Source organism: Sorex fumeus, unplaced genomic scaffold (assembly GCF_029834395.1).
Source record: "Sorex fumeus unplaced genomic scaffold, SorFum_2.1 ptg000022l, whole genome shotgun sequence".
NCBI lineage: Eukaryota > Metazoa > Chordata > Mammalia > Eulipotyphla > Soricidae > Sorex > Sorex fumeus.
In genome coordinates, this window is record NW_026606079.1 from 1,929,458 (window position 1) to 1,949,214 (window position 19,757).

At 50.5% G+C, this 19,757-nt stretch overlaps 1 protein-coding gene across 1 annotated transcript in view; it reads left to right on the top strand.

Annotated features, from left to right (window-relative positions):
- Positions 1-642: 642 nt before the first annotated feature.
- The window catches only part of RCOR1 (REST corepressor 1), a 94,957-nt gene continuing 75,842 nt past the window's right edge, over positions 643-19,757 (top strand). The window contains exons 1-2 of the mRNA XM_056113689.1: positions 643-964; positions 1,031-1,090. Coding sequence (XP_055969664.1) covers positions 643-964; positions 1,031-1,090 — 382 coding nt within the window. The remainder of the gene's footprint in view (positions 965-1,030; positions 1,091-19,757) is intronic.

Consider the following 19,757-nt stretch of genomic DNA (forward strand, 5'->3'; position numbering starts at 1 on the left):
CCGCGCCGCCGGGGGTGCACGCCGGCGGGGGCGGGGGCGCGCGGGCGGGGGGAGGGGGCGGGGGAGGCCGCGAACTCCGCGCCGGGGCTCGCAGAGATGGATCCTGGGGCGGAGAGAGATGGCAAGCCCCAAACCACGTACAGCGGCCGATACGCGTCAACCGAACCTGGCCAACGGAAGCCCGGCGCCGCCCCCTGGCCGCGCTCCCGCCCCGCTCGCCGCGATTGACGGGCGCGCCCGGCCAACCCGGGCGCCGCCGGCCGGCCGCCGGCCGCCGGGCCCAATGGGAGCGCGCGGGGGGCGGGGCCCGGCGCCGTCGGGTTGGGCTGCGCGCGGCCCCCGCGGCGGCCAGGCCCCGCCCCCTCCCCTCCCGCCCGCGGCTCCCGAGTAGTTGGAGCCAGTCAAGTGCGGGCGGCGCGGAGAGCAAAGTTGCGCTCGGCTCGGCGCGGGGGGCCCGGAGCGGCTCCGCGCAGCGCCCGGCAGGGCCGCCCCCAGCCCCGAGTCGCGCCCGCCGCCGCCGCGCGCCCGGCCCCGAGCCCCCCGCCCCCCGCCGGCGCCCCCTCCTCAGCGGCCGCGGGCGCTCGCCGCCGCGCCCGGCCCCGGCCCCGGCCCCGGCCCCGGCCCCGGCCCGGGCCCCCGCCGATGCCGGCCATGGTGGAGAAGGGCCCCGAGGTGTCCGGGAAGCGGCGAGGCAGGAACAACGCGGCCGCCTCGGCCAGCGCCGCCGCCGCCTCGGCCGCCGCCGCCGCCGCCTCGGCCGCCTCGGCCGCCGCCGCCGCCTCCGCCGCCTCCTCCTCGGCCGCCGCCGCCTCGGCCGCCTCCTCCTCGGCCGCCGCCGCCGCCGCCGCCGCCGCCCCCAATCATGGGCAGAATAAAAGTTTGGCGGCGGCGGCGCCCAACGGCAACAGCAGCAGCAACTCCTGGGAAGAAGGCAGCTCGGGCTCGTCGAGCGACGAGGAGCACGGTAGGTGGCCGCCGCCCCCGCGCCCCCGCCGCGCCCGCGCGCGCTGACCGCCCCCTCTCCCCGCAGGTGGCGGCGGCATGCGGGTGGGACCCCAGTACCAGGCGCTCGTGCCCGACTTCGACCCAGGTGAGTGGCGCGCGGGCGGGCGGGGGCGCGGCCGGGCGGCCCGAGGGCCCCGGGACAACTTCGCTGGCGGCGCGTGCGGCGGCGGCGGCCCGCGGGGGACCCCCGCCCCGCCCGCCCGCCCGGCGCCCCGCCCCGCCCCGCCGCGCGCGGGACGGGGGTGCCGCGGGCGCCCCCCGGGCCGGCCACGCCTGCTCGCGCCCGGGCGGGGGCCGGGGTCCCCACGAGGGAGGTGCCGTGCCGTGCCGGAGAGGCGGCGGCGCCCGCGAGCGCCCCGGACCCGCCCGGGGCTGTCCCCGGGCGCCGCTGCCGGGCGGCCCCGCGGGAAGGTGGACCGGGCCCCCCGCGCCCGGGACCCGTCTCGAACAGCGCGTGCGGTTTTTTTCTTCTTTTTTTCTTCTTTCTGGAAGGAAGCGGCGGTGCAAGCCTGGGACCCGCAACCATCCCGGGGGATGGGCACCCCCAGGGACACCGACCCCCGAGGGCGGCGCGTTTACTTTCCTTGCTGCTTTTCTCGGTGGAGGCGAATCTAAAGGGGCATCAGACGGGGGGGAAAATCCCACCAGACAAAGGAAATGGTCAGATTTGAGTGCTCGAGATTCTGGTCCGTCCGTGAGGCTGCCGGTGAAGGTTGCTGGCTGGCGGAGGTAATGTGGGAGAGAGAGAGAGAGAGAGAGGGGACGCCGCTTTGGTCCGGGGAAATTCGAAGGAGAATCTTGTAGGACTGGCGTTCACAGTCCTGCCTGGAGGACTTTGAGCCGGAGCTTCTCGATGTAGGTTACACCACCGGCTTGGGAAAGTAGGTGCATACCTGCTGGTCCTCGGTGAAAGCACGTCTGCAGGGAATTGCACGGATCCCGTCCTTGAGGAGGGCGATAGCTTTTAGAACTGGTATGAAAGTAACTCAACTCCGGATGTTCTTTGAAGGGAAGATGCGCAGGGATCCCCAAGTGTGCTCCCTGGAAATAACCCTTTCCCGTAGTCGCCTGAGTTTTCGCCTGTCGATCGTAAGCTTAGTTTGTGTTGTTGAGCGCTCACGTCTGTGGTCCTTTTAAACTCTTCTTAGTCTTTTGGATAGGTTCCCCTTCCACGTCTTCCTTTTTTGGTTCTCACTTCTCGTTTATGGAGCTACTGAATGGAACCGGAGAGGAGGCTTTTTCTCTTTAAAGCTTGCCTTCCCCATTCCTTGCTTGGCCACCAGGGGAAGCATACTGTTTTTTGGTTACAGTTGACCCTATCTTCATTTTGTAGGTCAAGTCATCTTTGTTTTAATACACAGGCGTAAAGCAGAGATTGTCCCCAAGTGTCCCCTTGCATGAAAAAACCAACGTGCACAGATATTTTAGTAACACTGTCAGTCGTTGATACATTGTGGTTATGTGAGTTTGGAAAGCTTTGTTTGGATATATGGATGTGAGGCAAGGTCATATTTGATGCTAACAACCAGGTTTACAAAATTCTTTTAAATACTGGGGTCTAGCTTTGCATCGATAGTAATGAGCTCGACTTGCTTAGTGTTACTTATTTGGGATAGTAAATGTCACAGGATTACATTTTGATCCGTATTCTTGCTTTTTTTCCTTGTTTGTTTTTTTGGGCCGCGCCAGGCGGTGCTAGGGCATACTTCTGCCTCTGCACTCAGGGACCACTCTTGGCAGTGCTCAGAGGACCATATGGTGTGCTGGGGGTTGAGGGGGGCGGTGATGTTGCACCCTGGTCAGCTGTGTGCCAGGCAAGACCCTGCCCGCTGTACTTTCTGTCCTTGTTCTTGCGTTTCCAGTGAAATAGATACCAGCATAAATTTGCTAAGACGTCTGCCATTTAAAAATTCCAAAATTGCAAATGTTCTTCTTCGTCTTCCTGCAAGTTAATAGGGTCTTTGTATTTATATTTTGTGTTTTAATCCAGAAAGGAATCTTAATTGGTGTGAAATAATTTCAAACCCTGTTTTTTTGTTTTTGATTTTCAGCAATACAGGGAATTGAATCCAGGGTCTGATATGCAAGATATCTGCTTAAAAATAATCCATATTCCTGACCCTGGAACTGTTTTGTCAGTTTGAGCGAGTCACATTCCTTGGTATCACTAAAAGTTGTGGAGTTTTATATTTGCTAGTGATTTTTTCTTTTTTTTTTTGGTGGGGGTAGGAGCAAACCTGACTCTGCTTAGGGGACTCACCTGGTCATTCTGGGGGATCACAGTGCCAGGGTTTGAGCCAATATTGGGACCTCAGTTGCAGGGTAGGCAAGTGTTGTAATTTTTTTGGGGGGGGGTCACACCCGGCGATGCTCAGGGGTTACTCCTGGCTCATGCACTCAGGAATTATTCCTGGCAGTGCTGGGGGACCATATAGGATGCTGGGAATTGAATCCGGGTTGGCCGCGTGCAAGGCAAACGCCCTACTCACTGTGCTATCGCTCCAGCCCCCAGTGTTATAATTTTTGCATTATCTCTCTGTTGCATGTACCTACCCAGGTTCAATCCCAGACATCCCATATGATTCCCCAGCACTGCCAGAAATAATCCTGGGTGCAGAGTCCAGAGTCACCCCTGAGCATCACTGGGTGTGACCCAAAAACCAAAAAAGAAAAACTAAAATTTCATTATCTGTCCTGTCCCCCTAGTGATTTTTAATGGAGTGGTCTCATTTGATTTAAAATCTAAAGGGTGACTAGAACGATAGGACAGTGGATAGGGCATTTGCCTTGCATGCTGTTGACCTTGGTTTGATCCCAGGCGCCCCATATGGTTTCCTGAGCACCTCTAGGAGTAATTCCCGAGGGCAGAGCCAGGAGTATCCCCTGAGCATTGCTGGATGTGGCCCACTTTCCACACCAAAAAATAAAAAACCAGAAAACCCCAAAAACTCCAAATTTAAGGAAGAGATTTGCGAATTACTGATGGTGTGTAGGTAGCAAGGGGTCATCACTGAGCACTGAGCTGGGACTAGCCCGCACACCACTGGGGTGGCTCAGAAATCTTCCTGGTTTCCATTTTAGGAAAAACGAGACATGCTTGAATCATGGACAAACCTTTTTTTATTTCCTCTTTAGGGCACTGGGGACACAACCAGCTGTGTGCTGGGCTTTTTCCTGGTTCTGTTCTCCGGGGTCATTCCTAGAGGTGTGCTTGGGATGTCATAGGTGGTGCCAAGTGATCGAACTGGGGCTGTGTACAAGGCAAATCCCTAAATCCCTGTTTTTATTTTTTTTGTCTTCTGGTTTTCTTTTTTTGCCTTTCTTGGGTCACACTCACCGATGCTCAGGGATTACTGCACTCTGAAATTATTCCTGGCGTTGCTTGTGTGACCCTAAGGGACGCCGGGGATGGAACCTGGGTCAGCCGTGTTCAAGGCAAACACCTTCCCTGCTGTAGCCCCCTAAATCCCTATATTATCTCTCTGGCCCCGTTTTTCTCTTTTCGGTTTGTTTTTGGGCCACACCTGCCTGTGTCCAGGGCTTGCTCCTGCCTGGCTCTGTGCTAGCGGATCACTCCTGGTGGACCGTATGTGGTGCCAGGGATCAAACCGTGGTCAGCTGTGTGCAGGGCAAGCACCCTCTCTGCTGTGCTGGCCCTCTGGCCCTCTCTTTTGTCTTTGAATGTAAGACAGCTTCTGCTTGTTCCTCCAGCCCTGTTCGCCCTGTTCTCCCTTGAGCAGGTCCCTCTGTTGCTTGTCTCAAGGTGTCTTTGCTGACTTTTTCTACCTGGAGAAGCCCATGTTCTCTCTTTAACATGTAGTTCTTTTTCCCTCTCCTCACAGTGCTCTAAATAAGTTTCAATAGAAACTGTTTGGGCACTGATAGTACATGGGTAGTGTTGGCCTTGCTCATGGCTGACCCTCGTTTGATCCCCAGCACCCCAGGAGTAATCTCTGAGCATTGCTGGGTGTGGCCCAAAGGCCAACCCCAAAAAGCAAAAAAATAACCCCACTATTTGTTTCACCAGAACAAACAAAACCCCAAAAAACAATAAAAGCAGGTTTCTTCTGTCAGTACAATAAAGGAATAATGATTGTTAATACTTTTCCACCTGTCTGAGATAGGAGTATATCTTATTTATTTAGGGTGTTTTTAGTAAACCCAGCTGTGCAAAGGGTTTACTCCTGGTTTTGTGCTCAGAGATCACTCCTGGTGGTACTCAAGTTACCAGAGTGGTGGTAGGGATTGATCTGGAATCACATACAAGGCACGTTAGCTCCCCATTTGATCTCTTTGGCCCCTGAATCTTCATTTTTTAATTATTGTTAGTTTTGGGATCACATCCAGCAGTGCTCATGCCATTACCCCTGGCTCTGCACCAGGGGTCACTTCTGGTGGAGCTCGGGGAACCTTACGGAGTGCCTGGGATGGAATCTGGGCGGCTTATCTGCTGTGCTCTCTCTCTCTGGCCCGTCCCAAGCAGCTTTATTTTTTACCAGAATTTGGATAGGTGAATATGAAACTCATCAGAAATTCTTTAAAAACAGGACTCTTCAGGAGGTTTGAACAAAACAAACCAATAGACAGTTTCTGTTGAAAACAAGTGACTGAAGAAGTTGACTTTATTTTGGGGGAGGTTTGAATCGCAGCCAGCAGTGCGCGGGCGTTGCTCCTGGTGGTGCCTGGGGGACATGTGCTGGAGCCCCCATGTGCAGGCAGATACTCTAGCTCTTGGAGCTGTCTTTTTTGGCTCAGATTTTGGGTTATTTCACTTTATTTATTTGTTGCTTTTCAAGCCACACGCAGCGATGCTCAGGGCATACTCCTGGCTCTGCATTCAGGAATCACACCTAGTGGGACGTGGGGACCATATGGGATCCTGGGTTGGCTGCATGCAAGACAAATGCCCTCCCCACTGAATTGTGTCTCTACTCCCTTTAGTTTTTTATTATGGTTCTTATTTTTGTTTTTGGGCCACACCCAGCAGTGCTCAGGACTTACTGTAATTGGCCCATTACTCAGGAATCACTCTTGGCAGGGTTTTGGGGAACAGAAGGCGGGTCAGGGATTGAACATGGGTCAGCTGCGTGTAAGGCAAGCACGCTTTATTTAAAAATTTTTTTCTAATTTATTTTGAAATGTGATTATGGGGCCACATCCAGTGGCAGAAGGCTTTACTGCTGGCTCTGGAATTAATTCTGGCAAGTGTGGGGGACCCTATGGGATGCCGGCTCAAAACCTAGTCCAGCCACTTTCAGGGCAAGCTCCCTCTAACTTCTCCAGACCCCTTCCTTTATCCTTTACTTTTTTTGGGGGGGTCATACCTAGAATGCTTAGGGGTCACCCCTGACCGTACACGCAGGAATTACTCCTAGCAGCCCAGGAGACCACATGGGATACTGGGGATTGAACCTGGGTCTGCCACATGCAAGGCAAGTGCCCTACCTGCTGTACTATTGCTCTGGCTCCACCCTTTAAGTATTTTTAAAGTTAGATTTTATTTAGAGTATCTTAATTTGGGCTGTATTTAGATTTAAAATGAAGTGGTTTGGGACAGAGACATAACGCAATGCGTCAGACTCTTAGACTCTTGCTTTGAATGCAGCCAAACCGGGTCAGTCCCCAGCATCACACATACAGTCCTCTGAGAACTGCCAGGAGTGAGCCCTGAGCACAGAGTCAGAAGTAAACCTGGAGCAGAGCCAGGTTTGGTCCCCTTCCCAGAAAAAAAAAAAAACAGAAGCAAATGGTTAAAAGTTAGGACTTTTGTGCCAGAGCAGTAGTACAGCGGGTACTGTTTGCTTTGCACGCAGCTGACCCAAGGTTCAATCCCCGGCATCCCATATGGTCACCTGAGCACTGCTAGGAGTGATTCCTGAATGCAGAGCCAGGAGCATTGCAGGGTGTGACCCAAAAAGACCAAAAAAAAAAAAAAGACTTTTGTTATTTCCTGTGCCCTAGCTCTTTGTTGTTATTTTGGGCCACACCCCCTGGTTCTCAGGGGCTCCTTCTAGCTCTGCACTCTGAAATTACGCCTAGCGGTGCTCAGGGGACCCGATGGAATGTGGGAGGTTGAACTCAGGTGGGCTACATGCGAAGCCAGTGCCTTGGCTGCTACTATCTCAGGCCCTGTCCTTGCTTCTTAAACTGCTTTTAACTGAATATGGAGGTCATGAAAAATTTGTTTTATAATAAATTTATGGCGCCAGACAGTTCAATGACTGAGTTAAGCTTTGCATGTGGGAGGCCCAGCGTTAGTGGCCAGCACTATGATCCCCCAGAACAGCCAGAAGTAGACCCCACATGTCAGGACTAACTGCCTGACGCACCTCTGCAACTAACCCCTCTAAAAACTAAATAAAGGTTTGATTTGTGTACTTACTTTATATACCTGGGATTGCCTAACACATTTCTTGGATGGGGGCTGCAGAGATTTTACAGTGTGTAGGGTGCTTGCCTTGCACCTAGTTGTCCCAGACTTGATCCCAGGCACCCCATTTGGTCCCTGAGCTCACCAGGAGTGATTTCTGAGTGCAGAGCGAGTAGTACTGCTGAGCAAAATTTAAAAAAAAATCGTAGATGAAAAAGGATTGCGAGTAAAAAGTGTGAGGAAGAAGCCATACCCTATACAGCCTAAATCTCTGTCATCACTGATGGGGAGTGAAGCGGATCGAACCCTAGAACTGCCTTCCTGCAGTGGGCACCGAGTTCTCATTGAGTAAGCCCTAGACTTGAGCAGCAGACTGGGATGATTTCACTTGGTGATTAAAATCCGTCTGTGTTTATGATAGAAGGAAAAGTTTCATCAGTTACATGTAAAGCCAAGACCAGAATGTAGCTCCCCACTTGGAAAGTGAGCTTTGCTCTTCATCTGGTCTGGTCCAGATGCTAGGCCAGAGTGAGCTCTGCTGGCAGCGATTGTTTCGTGTTTTTGCTTTAGGGTCACACCTGGCGATGCTGAGGGGTTACTCCTGGTTCTGCACTCAGGAATTACTCCTGGCGGTGCTTGGGGGACCATATGGGATCCTGGGGATCGAACCTGGGTCGGCCACGTGCAGGGCAAATGCCCTCCCCGCTGTGCTATCGCTCCAGCCCCCATTGATTGGTTCTTTCATTTATTTTTATTGAATCAGTTTAAGAAAACAAGCAAATTTTTGTTGCATCTGAGAGTATAATATGGTATTTTGATTTTCAAAGTGAAGTTGATATGGGTGGGAGAAGTACCTCCCCAAGAGAAGGCGGTCTCGGTCCTCATGAAATGATGTTGTAGGTCACTTGATCATTCCAAGTGCTCTAGGTTGGCTGCGGTGGAAACAGGGAGGTAACATCCTGGCTCCCCCACTTCGGTCATGCAGGAGAGGTGACCTCTTGCCACAGACAGCCATGCGGCAGGGACACTAGTATTCCGCCAGTGCTCAGGCGGCTGTGAGAAAGAGTGCCTGATCTACACGGCGTAGGAATTGGTCCCCACGACCGAGAATACCGGCTTCTCCAGAGGGGAGAGCTGGGAGCGCACATCTCAGGCCGAGGGAGACACGGGCGAATCTCCAAGAGAGAAGATGTGCTGACATGGCTGCTTTCATTTTTATGGTTTTTATTTTCTGTTTGCATTGTTGGGGTGTGAACACAGTACCTTGTAATGTGCAAGCTCTGCCCTTGAGCCATTTCGATGACCCTCTATGTCATTGGTTGTTTCAGTGTTGGGTTAAGTCACACACTTCCTTAGAAGACTAAGAGGAGGGGAAGGCTGATTCTTCAGTCTTATTGGTAGTTTCTTGTTTTCAACACTTGCAAAAGCATATTTTGTTTTGAAGTAAGTTTTTCTACACACAATGTGCATGTTCCCTTGATCTTTACAATAAATGTGAAGAGGGAGAGTGTCCGACATGGAGTTCTTTGACTGTTTGGTACAACTCTCTGTTGTCTTTTTAGCGGGAGATGGGGAACACATGCGTGAATTATTCCTGTTGGCGCTCGGGGACCCTAGGGGACCATGGGATCAAATCTGGGTCTGCTGCATGCACGATGAACACCCTACCAGCTGCACTATCTTCCTGGCCCCTCTGTTGTCTTCTAGTTAGAGAACATATGGAATTCTATTGGTTTTGGGGCCACCTCTGGCAGTGCTCAGGGCTTAGTCCTGGCTCTGTTCAGGGATCACTCTTGGCAGGGCTTGGGGTACCATATGTGGTGCTGAGCTGAACTGAGGTGGGCGATGTGCGTGGCAAACGTCCTACCAGCTGGACTCTCTTTCTATCCTCGAAGCATGTGTTTTGATGTCAACTTCTCTTCTGTGTAGCTTTCAGTATCGTAACTCACTAAAATTGAGTTTAAGGGAAGAAGTTGTCAGTGCTAATAATTTTTGAGGTATTGTCCTTTAAAATTGCAACCTTTGGGGCCAGGGTTAGTACTGTGGGTTCAGCGGTTGCCTTGCATGCAGCTGGACCAGGCTTTGGTTCCCGGCACTTAATAGGGTCCCTCGAGCCTTTATCGGAGACTGACCTCCAAGCACAGAGTTAGGAGCAAGCCCTCAGCACTGCTGGGTGTGGTCCAAGAACCAAAACAACAACAAAAAACCCAAAACCAACCACCAAAACCCCCAGCAATCTTGATTTGCTCATTGAATTCAGTATATATAATTGTATTTGAAAATTTATAGTCCTAGTTGGTTCAACTGTCATTTCAAACTTGCATTAGTAAAATACGTTATGCTTTAGTGTGGTATAATTTTATTGAACAAGGTGCCCTGCTGTACATTTTGTTTTAAATATACCTTTGTTTATTGAATTTTGCTATTGAGCTATACCTGGCATTACTAGGCATGACCCCTTACAAGGTGCTTGGGGTTGCTTCTGGCAGTGCTCATGGGGTCATGCAGTACCAGGGATCAGTCCAGGACATCAGCATACAAAGCATGCAGTTAAGCCCTTTGAGTTCCCTCCCAAGCCCCTATTTATATAATTTTTTTCTTTTGGGTTTTTGATCTACACCAAAAATGTTCTATGCTTGGGGACCTCGGGAATGGCTCCTGGCAGTGCATGTGGGGGACCATGTGGTTTTGGGGTCAACCCGGGGTCACTTGCATGCAAGGCAGGTACCTTAATCCCTGTACCGTATATCGACTCTATCAATTTTTTACATTTTTAGGCCACACCTAGATGTGCTCAGTGCTTACTCCTGGCTCTGTGTCCAGGGATCACTCCTGGTCAGGCGACAGTGCTCTCTAGGGTTTGCACATGGGGTCTTGGGGCTTGGAAATGCCCGTGGTGGCAGGGATTACTGCGGCCTGCTCCAGGTCGCCAGGTCCATTCAGCTGTCCTGCTTCCTGGCTGCTCCTTTTTGGTTGAAGTTCTTGCTGGAGGCTGTGTCATTCCCTTTTTGGTGAAGCTTACACCCAACTGTGGTGTGCCCAGAGTAATAGCTGTGGCCTGGGCCTGGAGTGTGCCTGCTGGGTTTGGATCCCTGGCACTGCATACTGCATGGTCCCCCATAACGACTCTTTTTTTTTTTCTCTGCCCTCCCCCCCAGCTCTGAGCTGGGAGTAGTCACTGAATATCATTGTGAATATCATTGGTGTAACCCAAACAATAGAACAAAACAAATTGCAGGGCGCACGGACAGCAGATCTAGGAGGCTTAAACTGCAGAGCCGCGAAGATCACCCTCCTTATATGTGGAATGTTGGGGTTCTTTTCTTGTCTTGTCTTTATTCCTGGTTCTGCACGGCGGAATTAATTACTACTGTCATTGCTTGGGGACCATATGGGATGCCAGGGATTGAACCTGGGTCAGCCACGTGCAAGGCAAACGCCCTACCTGCCATGCTATCACTCTGGCTCCAGATGCCAAGCAGATGGTTTAAGCACCTTCTGTGTGTGTGTGTGTGTGTGTGTGTGTGTGTGTGTGTGTGTGTGTCCGTCCGTCCGTCTGTCCATCCGTCTGTTGGTCCTATATGGGGATCAAAATGCAATGCAGTTCCTCCTCCCCCCCCCCTCCAGTGTTGTATCTCTTCCCATCCCTTCACTGTTGCTCTGGCCACCCCCCCCCCCCATCTCATATTTTCTCAGGGTTCTGTGTTCTATTTTATTTAATTTTTTAACTTTTTGGATCATACCCGGCAATGCCCAGAGGTTGCTCCTAGCTCTGCACTCAGGAATCACTCCTGGTGGTGCTCCGGGGACCATATGGGATGCCAGGAATTGAACCTGGGTCGGCCGCATGCAAGGCAAACGCTCTCCTGGCTGTGCTATCTCCGGCCCCCTGTGCTCTATATTGAAAACTTCATATATTTTTTTGAAGAAAATTCTTTTTGACTTTCCTATTGTGTTTTAATCAGTAGTAAATTGATTTTATAGGTATCCTCCCCCAAAGTTACAGTGGATGTTTGTGTTTGATATATTTTGAGAACAGTTTTAGCCCCAATGAGAGGGCCGGTAATTTTGTGAGTGATAATTTCATTAAGTAGTGTGGTAGGGAGACACCTAAAATTGATTGTCAGGAGATTAAATGCCCCTCTATGAGTAAGGTGTGTAAGGCTGAGGGGTCATTTTATCCTCAAGTAGATCCTCTTAATTACGAACAGCATTTCTTCTCCAGTAGGCTGTGATTATGTCAGTTAGTCATCTTTTTAATTTTATGTTTCTTTACAAAGCAGTATAGACCAGACATGTTCCAATTCTCAATCCTGCCAACTGCATGTTGACCTTGGGTAAGTTCTTTGTGGGTTTTCTTTTTTTTTTGTGGGCTGTGGGCACACCCTCTGTGCGCAGGATGCAGGATTTAGTCCTGGCTCTGCACTCAGGGATCATCTTGGTAGGCTCAGGGTTCATGTGGGGTGGCACATCTGGCAGTTCTCAGGACTTACTCCTGTCTCTACACTCAGGGATCACTCTGGCCACTCTGGTGGGCTCAGGAAACCATACGGAGTGCCATGGATTGAACAACTTGGGTTGCACGCTTGCAAGGCAAGCACCTGCCTGCTGTGTCCCCCCCACCCCGTTTTTACCACAATCTTTTGATTCGACCAGTGGTTTTCTGCTGATGGTGACTGTTCTGCGGATGCAAAAAGATTGAAACTCACTCTCAGTGCAGTGGCAATAGTTTTTCTGCAGATTGGCAGGGAGTTTCCCTGGATTGGCATCGATCCCAGGACCACTGGTTGAAAACCATTGAAGTAGGTGTACTAGAACAAGAGGAGGAATTAAAGTATACACATAGCATGCCTAGCACAGTGTGTGACACACAGGGAGTATAAAGCGAACATTCTATGCTGTCCTCAATCTAATATTCATGTCACTTTGATTGCCAAGTAGTGAGTGGTCTTTGCATTGCCTGCCTTACTGCATCGATCATTCTGCAGTTAAAATTAAGCTTTGTTTCAGTGCCAGTCATGCTTTAAGACATTTGAAAATGTCTTAAAATCATACTTTAAGACATTTGAAAAGGACTGGTTTTTGTTTTTTCTCTTTTGGGCCACACCTGACTGCTTACGTGTCAGTCCTGACATTCGTCTTGGGGCAGTGTGTAATGTGGGGGATCAAACGAGTTGGCAGCGTGCAAGAAAAGGCTTTCCCTTCTGTACTCTCTATTGGTCCTTGAAGGTGATTGCTCTTAAGTTACGTGTACATGCTACATTTGTTGTTGTTATTTTGGGCTACGTCCAGCTGTGCTCAGAGGACAAAGCAGTGCTTGGAACTGAATCCAGGGCCTCACACAGACATGTAAAGCAAGTATTCTGCCTCAGTGCCAAATCCCCAGCCAGTGTCTTTTGTTTTCTTTGAGGCGCGTCTGATAGTGCTGAGGAACTGCTTGTCATGGTTCTGGGGGTTGCCCTGGCGCTATCGTGCTTACGGTGGTGCTGGCATCTGTTTCCCAGGCCCATTTCTTCTATGATTGGAAAATAAAAATATATCTTTTATCTTGGGCTACACCTGGCAGTGCTCAGAGTTTACTCCTGGCTCTTTGTTCAGGGGTCACTCCTGGTGGGCTTGTGCGGGTTAGGGAACCACTTGGGACTTGGAACTTAGTTCGGCCACACGCAAGTCAAGCGCCCTACCAGCAGTACTATTTCTCTGGCCCCTCTTTTTGTTTATTTTTCTTTCATTTTTCAGGTGTTTCCAGATAGTGCTCAGGGGGCCCAGGGCCATTCCTAACGCTACCCAGCCAGCCAGGCCGGAAGTTCAGTGCTAGGGCCCAGCCAGACCGGGGGCCAGCAGGGCCACTGCCAGTGGTCCTGGGGATTGACTCGGACTCCGGTCCTTTACCTGTGAGGCAAGAATTCTACCGCTCCGTATATCCTTGGCCTCCAACAGCCAAGATCTATGTGTTTCATCTTTTCCACACCTGGCATGTGTACATGGATGACTCCTGGCCCAGGGCTGGCGGTGGCTCCTGGTGGTGCCGGGGACTCTGCAGAGCCGGGACAGCCCCTGCCTCCCGCACGCACATGCGCACTGGCTCTGTCTGCTGTCTCCCAGGTGCCCAACAGCAAAGTTTCAAAGGTCAGCGGCTTGAGTAGGTTTTTGTTTCTCAGAGTAGAATTGTTTTAAAATTAATTTTAGGATTCAGGGTTTTCCTTGGGGTTGTAAGTTCTGTGGGGCAGCTTGTTGGGAAAAAAAGATAATGTTTTGGAGCTAAAACATCAGTTCAAGTTATTCTTTGTTTATTGTCTGCTTTTAAAATAGGGCTATTTTGTTTATGGTTTTGGGGCCACACCCGACAGTGCTCAAGACTTAGTCCTGGCTCTGCTCAGGGATCATCCTGGCAGGACTGGGGGACCACCTGGGGTGCTGAGATAGAACCCGAGTTGGTCTTGTGCAAAGCAAGATCCCGCCGCTGTATTGTCCTCCATCCAGCCCAAACTCCGTAACCCTTAGCCCTTGTACTACCTCTCTGAGATACCCCAAATACACCCTCTTGTCTCTGCATTGATGGCGTGGAACAGAGGGACCCTTGGCTGTGGCGCTCATTAGAGGCTGCTCCGGGTAGCAGTGAGGATGTGGGGTTTATTTATTTATTTATTTATTTATTTGCTTTTTGGGTCACACCCAGCGATGCACAGGGGTTCCTCCTGGCTCTTCACTCAGGAATTACTGCTGGTGGTGCTCAGGGGACCATATGGGATGCTGAGAATCGAACCCGGGTCGGCCGCGTGCAAGGCAAACGCCCTACCTGCTGTGCTATCGCTCCAGTCCCAAGAGGTTTATTTATTATTCAAGGGGACCGACAGAAGACTTCGGGGCTCACGCCCGTGTGTGAGGAACAGGCACTGGGATCCAAGTGCAGTCTTACTTGTCTCAGCTTATATGGTTGCACTGGAGATTTAAGCCCTATCAGCTCTGGTCCTTGGTAATTTTAGTTATTTGTTTTTGTTTGGGGGCCACAGCCAGTAATACTTGGGGCTGTGCCTCAGGGATTACCTGGCAGGGCTCAGGGGACCATTGGGGATGCCAGGGATTGTATTCAGGTCAGCGGCCTGCAAGGCCAACACCTTATCTACTCTACTATCTGTCTGGCCTGGGTTGTTATCTTTAATTTGCAGTCTAATCCTCTCTTCTGAGCCTTTGTTTAGAGGCTTTGTGTATACTGTAATAATAAGAAAAATATTTTTACTGGCCTCTTTTATCTATTTTTGGTTTTTTGGGCCACACCTGGGTGTGCTCAGGGCTTGTCCTGTCTATGCACTAAGGGATCACCACTGAAAGGCCCTGGGAGACCATCTGGGATGTCAGGGGTTGATCCCAGGTTGACTGCAAGCAAGAAAAGTGCCCTAGTTTGTACTATCTCTGGCCCCAATTTCTGTTGTAAAGTAAGATGTTTTTTATTGAATGAAACTTAGAAAGATGTGAGGGGAGAGAGAGGAAGTACTTGAACACAGCTTCTCCAGTCTGAAAAAAAGCAGGAGAGGAAGCAATTAGACAGAGTTTGTTTCCATAAATTTAGAACTAGAAGACTTAGTACCAGGAAGAACTAAGCTTGAGAAAATAGAAGTAGCTAGCTACTGTGCATAATTGGAAGTCTTTGCAAGTCACCAGAAAGCTGGATAAATTGTAAAGATAATTATTTAAGAGGCAGATGTTTTCAGCTATAACAGAAAGGAATAGTTTGTGTATTGCCCACCATTGTGATGAAACATTGTTCATATTAAGACCATGTTTGTTAGGGCAAGAGCAGTGGTGTAGCACATAGGGTGTTGGCTCGCATGCCGCTCCCTGCCATCCTGTTTTGTCCCCCAGCCCCACCAGGAGTGATTCCTTAGTGCAGAACCAGGAGTCACCCTTGGACATCGTTGGGTATGACTCCAAAACAAAAATATCCTCAAAAAAACCCTAAATCAAAAAACAAGACCACATTCGTTTTCACGGAGCTGAGGGCTAATGCTTCTTTTTCCTACTTCTCTCATGTGCTGGATTTATATTAATTGCGGTGATAGTTTGTTTGCATCTTCTAAGAAGCAGATATTAGACAGAATTAGATGTGTAAGAGATTCATAGGGGAAATGCCTGTGAAGGAAAGAGGAAGAGGTCGGTGGCAGAACTCTTCAGGCGTGATACTTCTGAAGTCCCAGTTGGTGATTGGACCCAGAAGCCTCCGGTTGCTGAGAGCGGTACGAGCTAGGTGCAGCAGTGGTGCTCTCGAATGCCTTCTGTGTTTTGTACTGGCCCCGACACTGCTGGGTCCCAGAGGTGCCAGTCTGCTGGGAGCTGGTCACACGGTTCTCTGCACTTCTCTCGAAGGGAAATCCAAGTGATACTCCCAAAGCCAGCAGAATTTCCGTGCGTGTGTGTGTGTATTTGATCACATACTTGCCTGTGGTAAATGATTTATTTTCAAAGTCTTTGTAGGTGGAAGTTTTTGTACATGCTCATTTGCTTTAATGCTTTAATGCTTTAACATCAAAATGTGGAAGGGGGCCTGTGTGATCTGAGCGTCACCAGGTGTAGCTTGGAAGGTCTCTGCACCCCGGGGTGCCCCAGCTGCACTCAGGCTTCTGCTCTCTCATTGAGCTGCCGACCTGTTGCCAAGAATCGCTGAGTGTGGGCCCTGGTTCTTCTGAGCCTCTCTCAGGTGGCACCCGTCCTCAAGAATAACATTGAGGGGCCAAGAGCTGGGGCAGGGGGCAGAGGGCATGCTTTGCGTGCTGGAGGCCTGGGTTTGATTTCTGGCATTGCATGGTGCCCTGAGCATCTGGCCTGAACACCGCATCAGCCTCTGAGCACAGCCAGCCGTGGCCCCCAAGCAAACAAAAATGTTTCCGCTGGACCAGTTGAGGCCCAAATGTCATGGAATTTCATGTGTAAGGTGTCCAGAGGTGACTTTGTGTCTGGTACATTCCTCCTCTTTCTGGCAGCACAGACACAAGTGTAACAGGTGGTGTCTGGTGTGTTGGCTGGGGCAAACTGGAGGAGTTGCTTGACATCTTGCATGGATGTTGAAGGAATCACTTTAAAAGCTTAGACTGTAGTTGTGGCTTTAAAAATTAATTCAGGATGGGGAGATTACAGGGGTTAAGGTACTTGCTTGGCAGTGGTCAACCCTGATTTGACCCTGGCACTGCCTTTGATCCCCTGAGCACCACCAGGAGTGACCCCTGAGTGCAGAGCAAGAAGACGCCCCTGAAACTGTTTAGGTCTGCCTAAAACCAAAACACATACTATTTTTAATGACTACCCGATCATATTTTAGCAGATTCTCTAGTAGAGAAACTTAGTACATAGACATCAAAATATCACCTGGACCAATATATTTCATTACACACCTTGATTAAAGAGGCAGAACTTCTGAACCAGTTATAAAAATTAATAACAGGACTGAGATGAGATCAGTGGTAGAGTACTTGCCTGTAATTGCACGTATGATGCCCTGGGTTCATCCCCAGCACACAAAAGCAAACAAAAATTTAGCAACAGTGAAACTTCAAATTCATCGGAACCTGTGGCTGAGTGCTATCAACAAGCGGCTCGGTAACGTAACTGCTCTAGCCCCGTGCTCCCCCGAGTGGGAGGGAGGCGGGGTTCCAGAGATTGGGTGGGGGTCAGGTTGGAAATCAGCCTCCTTGGTGAAATTCGGGGGTTGTTTTCTGTTTGCTTAAGGAAGGTAGGTTTTCACGTGGGCACTGAGCATTTTTCTGTCCTAAAAATGGGTGTAAAATTAACTTGGGAACCTCAGCTCTCGTGTGCCCAGCATACCCAGGGGTTCTCAGGTGCTCTGGGCAGCCGTGATGACCATGGTGGATGGAACCCACGTCTGTGTCATACACAGGTCTTAATACTCCTGTTTGGGGCCTGAGCCACAGTACGGCAAGTAGGGCATTTGCCTTACACGTGACTGACCCAGGTTCCATCCAGGCACTTATGCCCCCTGCCCAGCACTCTCAGGAGTGACCCCTAAACATCCCTGTGTGTGGTCTCCAATCAGAATGAATACCCTACATCGTGCTTCTCCATCCCCTTTGTTTTGTCAGGTGCTTGGATGTAGTGCTTGCTACTACATGGAAAAACTTTAGTTTACTAAGTTTTTTCGGTCTGCATTCAGGGTGCTTAGGGATCACTTCTGCTGGTGCTTGGGGGTTCCTCTGTGGTGCTGAGGATTGAAATAGGGCTAGTGGGGGTGCAAAGCTAGTCCCTTAAACCCTGTACTATATCTCTGGTCTGAGTTGTATGTGTTATATATATTTTTTCTAGTATATACATGTTGTTTTTGGCCAAACACAAGACATTGTTGTGCATGGCGCCCCCCATTTCCCATCCCCCCTACTGGTTTTGGGCCACACCCAGTGATGCTCAGGGCTTACTTCTGCTCTGTATGTACTCAAGGATCACTCCTGGCTGTGCTCAGGGACCAGATGGGATGCTGGGGACTGAACAGGGCAAATGTCTCACCGCTGTCCTACTGCTTAGGCCCAATAATTGGTGCCAATAATATGCCATTTATTGGGACTCCTAAGCTAAATTTAGTGTTTTTTCTTTTTTGGGAGGGTACAACAAGTACTTGGGCAATTGCTTAAATTGTTCTCTGGGTGTCATAAGACGCCAGGGGTTGAGAGTGGGCCCTGCTTGGAAGCATGTCTCTGGCCTGTTGCGCTTACTCCCGGCCCTGACTTAGGACCTCCTATAGCCACTGAAGAGTTAGATTTTCAGTCAGCCCTTGGTGCTCCTGGTGTTGGCATGCTTGGCGCAGGTCATTTTTCCACGGCATTGGCATTTTTGTACAACACTCTGTGGAGCAGAGAGGCGGGGGTGAGAGTGAAGCCTTCTACTCTTTTTTTTTTTTTCACACCCGGCAAAGCACAGGGGTTACTCCTGGCTCTGCACTCAGGAATTACCCCTGGCGGAGCTCAGGGGACCACATGGGATGCTGGGAATCGAACCCGGGTCAGCCGTGTGCAAGGCAAACGCCCTACCTGCTGTGCTATTACTCTAGCCCCTCTTTTGTTTGGGCCACAGCTGGCTGTGCTCAGGCCTTTTCCTGACTCTGTGCTCAGGAATCATTCCTGGCAGTGCCCAGGGGGATGGTGTGGGGTGCTTAGGGGTCAACCACCAGTCAGCTGTTTGCAAAGCAAGACCTTCCTCCCTGTACTATCTCTGCAGTCTTCCCTAAGAGATTGAGGTAAATATAGTTTTGTTTTTGTTTTTGTTTTGGGCTAGACCTGGTGATGTTCAGGGGTTACTCCTGGCTCTGCATTTGCTCCAGGGACTGTATGGGTGCTGGGGATTGAACCTGGGTTGGGCGCGTGCAAGGCAAAGGCCCTACCCCCTCTACTATCTCGGCCCCCCGGTTCGGGGGTTTTGAAACTCACCCAGCCAACCATTCGTCTTTGTTTAGTCAGCACTCATTTGCAGTTCCTGCAGACTCTCCTCCCATCCCTAGCTTGGGTCCACCTGTCTTTTTCCCTCTTGAGCACTGTTACTCTGTTATTTTTTAAAATTATATAAATTTTATGTTTAGGTTTTGTTCTGGCCACCCAGTGGTGGTTGGGGATCGCCTCCAGCTCATTGCTGTGGGTCACTGCTGGCTGTGCTTGGGCAAGTGTCGGGGGACGGACCATGTGGTGCTGGGGATAAAACCCACTTTATGTCACTGCAGATGAGTTTGCATTTTTTCTGGTTTCACTTGAGTGGAATCTTAAACATTTTGCTACTTTTTCTTCTTCCACTCAGCATAATTATTTTGAGACTCATCTTTGTTACTGCTGTGTCAGTGGATTGTTCCTTTATATTTCGGGTTGTGTGGCATTATGTGGGTATACCAAAACACTTGTTTTTCTTTTTTTGGGGGGTGGGGTGGTTGTTTGGCCACACTTGGTGATGCTCAAGGGTAACTCCCCGTGGTATTTGTGGGGTCTTGGTGCCAGAGATCCACGTCATGCAATAGCACTGCATGACTTGATGCTGTCTCTGACCCCAACGGTTTCTGTCCTTTTGTCCTTTAAATCAATGCTCCGCAAGAGGCCAGAGGAACCGGCTACTCGGCTCAGGCCCTCAGTGTGGTGCAGCTTGGGTCTGGAGGTCAGCGATGCTGGGGGCCTCAGGGGCCTCCGTGTTTAGCCTAGTGGACCCCATGGACCCATGGCACTGGGAGTTAGTTTGCATGTGCCCCTGACCCTGAGAGAATCCTGTTGGTCCTACACCAAAGTATTTTTTATTCATTGACCGGTTGGTGGACCTTTGGTTCATTTTTATTGTCTGTGACAAAGCTGTTACATGTTTATGTGTAAGTCTCTGTATACATGTATTTCTTTTTGAGGAAATTACT